Raw genomic sequence first — 9,390 nt, forward strand, 5'->3', positions numbered from 1 at the left:
TTTACTGTAGATCTATTTGTAAATTTTAAATACTTCTGCCACACTCTTTCCCAATCTTCTAATTTGATGGCATGACCAATATTTTGGGCCCATTTATTCATGTTTCTTATCACTTCCTGTTCTTGGTCTAATTTTAGTAATATTTTATAAATTTTTGTTATAATTTTCTTACTGCCTGGTTGAATTAGTTCCTCAAATTCTGAATTTCCTTCATCAAAATCTTCCAAATTTTGGTCAGTCTTGAACCTTTCAGTTAATTGTCTAGTTAATTGTGTGTTGTCTTTTCTTTTCTTTTTCTAGGGAGAAAAGTGAACAAAATAATTGGTCCTGGAACATAATTTCCTGTGGTTTCTCTTTGACTCCAAAGATGACAGCAGAAAGTAGAGACTATGGTTTAGAGCAAGAATCTACAACTTATATTGTTGGTGGATGTCCAGATTTTATAGTGTATCTATTCACAATATTAGGAATATTATATTATCCTGCTATTATTTCTATTGTTATGATGTACCTCGGCACTGGATTCTGTGGCTTTTGTAAAAAAATTGGTAACCTTCCAGAAGATAAAGAAAACAAATTATGGGACAAGCCTAAGCAATTTATGGCAATGGTGACCTATATGATTGGAAGATTATTACATGGTAAGCATGGCTCCCCCCCCCTCACTACCACACTGAAGAATCAAGGCATTTTGATGCTGCTTTAACTGTAATGGCTCTTAGTATTTCTGCCACGCATACTCTGAAGCTCATTTGGGCTTATCTTACTTCTTAAACTTTCATAATTAATGACAAGACTGGAGAGATGCCCACACACACACATTCAATGAAGCAGAAGTTACATTTTAAATTTAAATCAGGAGTTCTTAATCTAGGGTCCATGAACCACTAGTTGATTCATGGATGGACTTCAGCTGGTCTATGGACCCAATGTAATTCACCATAGGTTTGTTTGTGGAGTTTTTCCCCCCTTCAATTTGCTCTTTGTTACTTTGAAAATATATTTAAGTTCATTTTCTGGGGAGGGGGTCCATAACTGTCTTCGGATTGTCAAGGAACTTTGTCAGCCAAAAAACATTAAGAGCCAGTTAATTAGACAGATGCTAGAACTTCATTTTCAAAATTAGTTTTCTCTTTAAAACATAAATGTTGATAGTTTCAAAGGTTTGCCTTAAAGGTATGTATATATGTATATACATACCATTTGGTTTTATTTATATCCTATTATTTCTATTTAATTAGCATATGGAGAATTATAAGATATACATGCTCATGTAACAATGCTGAAGCCATTGCATGCTGTTCTTTGATAGGTTATGAAATTTGTGGAATAGAAAATATTCCAGAAGGACCTGCTGTTCTTGTTTATTACCATGGAGCGATGGCATACGATTATTACTTCTTTATATTCACATTCTATAGAATCACCGGTAGATTCTTCTTTTCTGTGATGGATCAGCTCCTTTTTCGTCTACCAGGTAAAAAAAGAAAATTTATAGTTTTGTTGAGAAGTATATTTAATAAAAATGATGCTCTTTCAAATGATTTTGTCTAGCTATTTTGATTTTTTTCTAAATGGACACTCAAAATTTCCTGATTACTATTTGGAATCTTCAGTTTGTTGTCCTTATAGTATGGCTGAATTTGTGCATTGCACAGCATTCAGTATTTAATAATGATTGCCTCTTCAGTTTTAAAATGCAAAATTAACCTGACCAGATTGCATAAAAGCTGAGATGGAGAGAAAGTGAGGACAGGAAAAGCTCTTTTCGTGATCTTCATGAGCTGTTCTTTTTGTTTCTCTTCTCCTTATATAGATGTTAATGGGAAGAGATATAAGGACCCTGTGTCGTTCCCTCTCTTCTCCCAATGCCCTTCCTTTTGCCAGTAAGTGTGAAACAATAAATATCAGCAGACAATGAGGACTAATCAAGCAGACGCTAATCCTCTTTTGCAGACCCTCCCACCCTAAGGCCTGCCATTAGCAACAGAACAACACACATGCAAATCCCTCCTGCCTTCCCAGGTCACACAATATATATACCCAAGTCCTTTCCAGGACTTTCCATTCTCTAAAGATGCCAGCCACAGATCCTGGTGAAATGTCAGGAAGAAACTCTTCTAGAACATGGCCACATACCTGAAAAACCCACAAAAAACTATGAGCTGAGTTTCTGAGGAAAGTTTCTTTCTTCTGCTCAGATGCTCCCTCCCCCAATTAATGTCCTCTCACAGGGATCAAGAAGTACACAGTGGAAAAAAATCACATCATTACATGAATTCAATACAACCTATGACTGTGAAAGTGGTGAATTGGGACATATTATCTGGTTTATTCAGTCTGCTCATGAAAAATATCTGATTGCACTAGGAGATCTTGGAAGAGGCCAAATGTCAAAAGAAAGCATAATGGGAATGGTCTTCAGTCTAAATATGTAGGATATTAAATACATTTGGGGGGGAAAGCTGATTTGGCATTGGAGGTGACACAAAATATTATGGTTATGTCTGCCTTTCATCAGCAGAGAAAAGAGAAAACTCACAGTGTCTCTCAGAGTTCCAGTTTTAATAGGTCCACGATCCTTGTGGTGTGAAAAAGCTGCTAAAAGCTTAAACCTAAATATATGTTGGAAGCAATGTTAAGGTCACTGAGAACTACAAACTTGGGAGTCCTTAACATCAAATCCAATACTACATGTATGAGCTCAGGAGGAGAGATTGAAAAACAGGAGAAGAATCCCTAGAATTGTGTTTATTTGATACCAAACAAATTTTACTGACAGGAAATGCACATATAACACAGAGTCTGATTTCTTTTTAAACCAAGGGTGAAGTACCGTATATACTCAACTATAAGTCAAGAAATTTTTGCACCCAAATGGTCTCCAAAATCCTGGGGTAGACATATACAAGGGTCAGTGGGGTCCTCCAACCAAACATCTTCCCAATCGGGCTCCTTCCACAAGAGAAAGCCACCTGGTGCGATGCTGGGAAGAGCACGTGTTTGCCCTGCAGCCTTCTCTCCAGCTGGCCTCCCTCCTCCTGAGAAGGGAAGCCGGCTAGAGAGAAGGCTGGGAATGACGCTCAACCTTCTCTCCAGCCAGACTCTCTCCTCATGAGAAGGGAAGCCTGCTAGAGAGAAGCCTGGGAAGGGCGCTCAGCCTTCTCTCCAGCTGGCCTCCCTCCTCCTGAGAAGGGAAGCCGGCTAGAGAAGCCTGGGAAGGGGCTCAGCCTTTTCTCCAGCCGGCCTCCCTCCTCTTGAGAGTGAAGCCAGCTAGAGAGAAGGCGGGAAGGCGCTCAGCCTTCTCTCCAGCCAGCCTCCCTCCTCCTGAGAAGGGAAGCCGGCTAGAGAGAAGGCTGGGAAGAGCGCTCAGCCTTTTCTCCAGCCAGCCTCCCTCCTCCTGAGAAGGGAAGCCAGCTAGAGAGAAGGCAGGGAAGGGCGCGCATTCACCCCTTCCCTGAGAAGGGAGGCTGGCTAGAGAGATGCTGATGGTCCCGGAGCTGCCCCCTTAAGTCTGACCCTCGACTTATCCACGGGTCATATAAAAATCCCCATTTCTGGTCCCAAAAGTTGACCTCAACTTATACATGAGGTCGACTTATACATGAGTATATATGGTAATAGTGCCTTAGGGTGCATCTACCCAGGCCAAATAAAAATGTCTCAGCTAGTTTTCACAGCACACTGTCCAAACAATGTACAGGATGGGTGGGACTGAATCTGGGCTTTTTCATCACTTCAGGATTTTAATATGGAAAGGGGGGTGGAATGGGGAATTATCCCTGTTTTGAAGGGAAAATCCAAATATTTGTGTGTGGGTGTGGACTGCACTTCATAGCAACATTGATTTGCATACATGGGGGAGGTGGCCATGCATACTGCAATTTATTAGATCAGGGTGAGTTCTAAGGGGAGAACTGTGTGTGCTGTGTGCTATGCAGACAGTTCTCCTGAAATTTGCTTCACAGTATAATAATAATAATAATAATAAATAAATAAATAAATAAATTATATTGCCCTGCCTCTCCCTACGGATCGGGGTGGGGTTACAACCTGATAAAAGCATACCGTGCAATCATAAAATCCAACAGTTCCAATAAATATATCCAGTTCCAATAAATACATCAGTGGTTATATACAAAGAGTCTTCTTCGAGGAGAATGTCTTTATCAAGCTCAGGAGGGTAAGCCCACCGGAAGAGCTCCGTCTTCACTGCCTTCTTAAAGACGTCTAAGGTAGTGATAAGACGGATCTCATCCGTCAGGCTGTTCCACAGTTTAGGGGCAGCGACAGTAAAAGTTCTTTGGGAAGTTGTGTGCAATCTGGTAGATTGTATTTCCAGTAGATTTTCCCCAGATATTCTGAGAGTCATGGCGGATTGTGTCGGGAGAGGCATTCCTGCAAGTAACTTGGGCTCAAGCCATATAGGGCTTAAAAGGTAATAACCAACACCTTATACTGCGCCCAGAAGCTGATTGGCAGCCAGTGGAGTGATTTTAAAACAGGAGTTAATTGGTCTATTCTGGAAGTACCAGTGACCAATCTGGCTGCCATATTTTGAACCAGTTGAAGCTTCCGAACTTGGCATAAGGGTAGCCCTATGTAGAGTGCTTTACGGAAATCAAGACGAGAAGTTACCAGTGCATGTACTACTGCTTCAAGGTCTCCCTGGTCCAGGCAGGGGCTCAGCTGCCGTATCAACCAAAGTTGATAACAGGCACTCCAGGCTGTCGCGTCAATTTGAGGGGACAGCTGTAGTGACGAGACCAGGATTACTCCCAAGCTGCGAACTTTGTCCTTTAGGGGGAGTGTAACCCCATCCAGGACAGGTCAACAAATTTCCTTCCCCAGGCCAGGCATACCTATTGCTAATACCTCCGTTTTCTCTGGATTCAGCCTGAGTTTATTTTCCCTCATCCAGCCCATTACCGACTCAAGGCAGATATTCAGAGAAGAGACGCCATCCTTAGTCACTGCAACAGTCAGAGACATAGAGAAGTAGATTTGGGTGTCATCAGCATGTCTAAACAAAGCCATGGCTGCTGCAGATAGGGATAACCCAAAGGTAAACTGGGTTTTTCTATCATTGTAGATATGACCTACTTCTCATTTTTATAGGGCTAAAACTGCTTTTTGAAGTGATTCACTGTATTAATCCTACAAAACAAGAATGTGTGGCTCTTCTGAAAAAAGGACATCTATTGGGCATTGCACCTGGTGGAATTAGAGAGCAGAATTATAGTGACAATACTTACAAGCTTGTGTGGGGAAATCGAAAAGGATTTGCTCAAGTGGCCATTGATGCAAAAGTGGTGAGTGGTTTCCCTTCCTTTCCATTCTTTTCCTTCTTTCTTTCTTCTTCCATTTTCTAGCTCTAATTTCTCCCCCTAAATGAAACTCAAAGTCTTTGATACTCACATTATCTGCCTTCGCTGTGTTGTCTAAATGAGATACACTTTCTCAAAGAGCACACCTCAGTTGGATGTATTATATTCATTCAGGCAACTGTTAAAGCCACCATAATAGCAATAGCAGGTACATTTGTATACCACTTATTAGTATACTTAAGCACTCCCTGAGAGGTTTACAATGTGTACGTCAATTACCCCCAACAGTCTGGGTACTCATTTTAGTGGCTTGGAAGGATGCAAGGATGAGTGAGTCCTGAGCCCCTGACTGGTATTGAACTCACAACCTTGTGGTTTCTGAGTGAGTGGCTGCAATACAGGCATTTAACCACTGCACCTAAAACAAGCTGCTAACTTGTAATATTTCATCATAAGAAAAGACCAATTTTGTTCATCCTGATTATCTTTCCCTTTTTCTATTTCCAGTTGCTTGGAACACCCTCACAAACATCAAGGCACAGATGGATCCATATGGGTTTTTTAAATGCCAAAGAAATCCATATACTTACACACTGTAATAAATATGAAGTGTTCCCTGTATTTGTCTAATCAACATTCTGAAATAATTTTATTAACATGAAAGAGAAGTTTTACCATTAAACTCTGCAGTGTCCTAGACCAACTCTGAAGAGAACATAAAGCAATCTGAATATGATAGACTGGGGATGTATTAGAGAATTTTCTAATTCTTGGTGAGAAACTGGTGTATTGACGTGTTGAGACACCCATCAAAGTTAAAAGATTTTTTTACAGACATATATAAGATGTCTTTGCAACATAAAATGTGAAAGGGTTCTTTTTTTACACAACCATTAGTTTTTGAGTGGGCCCTCAGTACCTGGGAGGGATCTGTTCCAGATCCTCCCACAGATGCCAGAATCTGTGGATGCTCAAGTCCCATTGATCTCAATGGTGGTGCAGCGACACAGCCACGCCACCACTGCGGACAATGGCACTTTGCCACTATGGCTGCCTCCTCATCATCATCATCTTCCCACCCACTGCCCCTTCTTCTTCCTCCTCCTCCCTCTCCTCCTTTTCGCCACTGGTACATCTGTCCTCCTCTTCTTCCTTCCCCAACTGGGAAAAGGAGGAGGAGGGGAAGGAGGAGGAAGGGGCAGTGATAGAGGTGCCAGTAGGCAAGAAGAAGAGGAAGAAGAAGAGGAAGAGGAGGAGGAAGTAAGGAGGAGTTGTTGGTGGGGAAAAGGAGGAGGAGGCAGCCTCCCGCCACCCTTCGCAGTGAAGAGGCAAGGTAGGCTTTCAGTGGCGGGGCAGTAAAGTGCCATTATCCTCAACCTCTGCTGTCACCTCTTCCTCCTCTGTCCTCTTCTTTCTCAATTCTCTTCCTATTCCCCACCACCACCTTCTCTTCCTTCCTCCTTCTTCTCCTCCTCCTTCTCTGGCGCCCCCCCCCCCCCAGGCATGCCATCCACGGATGCTGGAATCAACAAATGGCAAGTCCGTGGATACAGAGGCCCACTGTAATTTGTACCAAAAGGAACTTAGTTTGCAAACTATCCCTGTGGCCCCTCCCTGGCCCATAGCTAGGTGGGGTCCCACCCTCCCTTGCTTCTCCATGGGAATATACAGTCCAAAGTCATTTGCTTTCAACACAATTTAGAATCATAGAATTGTAGAATCATAAAGTTGGAAGAGGCCACAAGGGCCATCCTGTCCAACCCCCTGCCATGTAGGTACTTTCAATCAAAGCATCCCCGACAGATGGCCATCCAGCCTCTGCTTAAAGGCCTCCAGGGAAGGAGACTTCATTACACTCCGAGGGAGTGTGTTTCACTGTTGAACAGCCCTTACTGTCAGGAGGTTCCTCCTAATGTTGAAGTGGAATCTCTTTTCCTGTAGCTTGCATCCATTCTTCCGTGTCCTGTTCTCTGGAGCAGCAGAAAACAAGCTTACACCCTCCTCGATATGACATCCCTTCAAATATTGAAACAAGGCTATCATATCACCTCTTAACCTTCTCTTCTCCAGGCTAAATATCCCCATCTCCCTAAAATGTTCATCATAGGGCATGGTTTCCAGACCCTTCACCATTTTAGATGCTCTCCTTTGGACATGCTCCAGTTTCTCAACATCCTTTTTGAATAGTGGTGCCCAGAACTGAACACAGTATTCCAGGTGGGACCTGACCAAAGCAGAATAGAGTGGCACTATTGCTTCCCTTGATCTAGACACTATAGTTCTATTGATGCATAATTGCATATTTAATTATTTCACTTATTTATTGCCACATCTTATTTATACCAATCAACATAACAGTAACCCAAACTTCTCCCAACACCTAGATAACATAAAGAAAACTGAAACAGGCTTAAACTTGCCTGGTCTACTGCTCTCGGCCCCCAGGGAATGGGAACTCTTCCCCTTGCTTCTCTTGCTTCCCAAGCAGTCCTTTTGTTGCTGCGGCAGCCTTGCTCTATGCTCCACCTTTGGCCTCTGGTGTCCCATCACTCTGGAACACCTGGGGCTTAGTGGATCCTTCCTGGGGTTGGGCTTGTGCAGGTCTCTTTCTATGAGTTCTCCTTAAAAAAAAACCCTTTCAAATTCTTTCATTCCTTTCTCCTGTTCCATCCCTTCTCCTTACCCCAAAGTCTCTTCCTCTCCCAATGTCAGGTGCAGGGCTTCCAGAGTTCTCCTGAAGCCTAGACTTTGGAGAATTCTTGTCTCTCTGATCCTTTGCCCGTCCACCGACACCCACTTCCCTGACTCCATCTTTCCTAGTTGGCTTTCCCAAGTATTTTCTTTGTCTTCTTCTGGGTCACCCTCTCACTCTCTTACCAACCACCACTCTTCCCCCTTCAGTGTGTCCATCCAGCTGTGGGCTGGAGACCTCTCTCTTACCTACCCCTCCATCCAGGAGCACCAATGCAAATAGCAGCTTCAGAGTAATTCCTTCTGGAATAGAAGAGGAAGGAATTGAATTACTCATCCATACCTGTTACATCCTTTATTATTATAAGCCCTACTCTTTTAGCTGACTATACAAATCTAATTAATTCATTTCCATGCGAAACAATTCATGTTTTCACTGATGTACATGAGCTTAAGTTTAAAAAATTGTTTTTAAAATGTCTATCTTTGGTCTTTCTTAGCCCATCATTCCTATGTTTACTTCAAATCTCAGAGAGGGATATATCACATATGGAAACATACGTAAGTTTATACTTCCTTAGATATTTTTTTTATATTGCAGACCTATATGTGCTTTCTTTGAATGAGCCACATTAAATTCTGTGAGACTTGTTTTCACATAGAAAGAGCATAACATTAAGCTGTACATAATGTTATACTGTAGTTTATAAGCATGAAAATTCTGTATACTTTCTATTCTTGAAGATGATTAAGAGTTGTACATATGATGGTTAACCAACACAGGTTTTCGAGTATTTTAATTGGTATCAGTTTCAGTATTAATTTCAATGTATTACAATTTGAAACACATAATTTCTCTGCAGTCTCTCAGTATGCAGTTCCTAGCCAATTTTAATTTTCTTTATAGGACCAATGAGATGGCTTTATGAAAAGACACGTAGTTTAGTATTTCCTGTGTATGGACTATTTCCAGTCAAATTTCGAACATATATTGGGCAACCCATTTCATATGATCCAAATGTAACTGCAGAAGAATTAGTTGAAAAAGTGAGTATTATATTGTTAAGGATTAAAACTTATATTCATACTCAATAAAAAGTACACAAAGACTTATACAAATCCTAAGAAGGTTTATAAAAATGTAAAGAAGTAGGATTTTTTTGTTTACTGTGGTCAGTTTGCCAGTACTTTAGCCAAAAGTGAACTCAAGTAGTTTAAGGTTTGTCAAGTTAGCAATGATAAGGAAGTTTCAGGTGAAGCAGCCCCTATTAACACAAACCAGAGAAAATGCTGGCGTTCAAATTGTCTTGAAGTTAATGTATACAGTACATATGGAATAATGTCCTAATCGGAGTAGGCAGGATATATATAA

At 41.5% G+C, this 9,390-nt stretch overlaps 1 protein-coding gene across 2 annotated transcripts in view; it reads left to right on the plus strand.

The window, feature by feature from the left end:
* The first annotated feature begins 308 nt into the window (after window positions 1-308).
* LOC121929284 (transmembrane protein 68-like) overlaps window positions 309-9,390 on the plus strand; it is a 12,268-nt gene continuing 3,186 nt past the window's right edge. Inside the window, exons 1-5 of one of the 2 annotated variants that reach the window (XM_042464672.1) lie at window positions 309-641; window positions 1,313-1,477; window positions 5,119-5,312; window positions 8,519-8,579; window positions 8,926-9,065. In XM_042464672.1, coding sequence (XP_042320606.1) covers window positions 368-641; window positions 1,313-1,477; window positions 5,119-5,312; window positions 8,519-8,579; window positions 8,926-9,065 — 834 coding nt within the window. In that variant the 5' untranslated portion in view covers window positions 309-367. Of the gene's footprint in view, window positions 642-1,312; window positions 1,478-1,816; window positions 1,887-5,118; window positions 5,313-8,518; window positions 8,580-8,925; window positions 9,066-9,390 lie in introns of those variants that run through there. The other variant, XM_042464671.1, reaches the window with a different exon arrangement.

The sequence above is a fragment of the Sceloporus undulatus genome, chromosome 4 (genome assembly GCF_019175285.1).
Source record: "Sceloporus undulatus isolate JIND9_A2432 ecotype Alabama chromosome 4, SceUnd_v1.1, whole genome shotgun sequence".
Classification (NCBI taxonomy): domain Eukaryota; kingdom Metazoa; phylum Chordata; class Lepidosauria; order Squamata; family Phrynosomatidae; genus Sceloporus; species Sceloporus undulatus.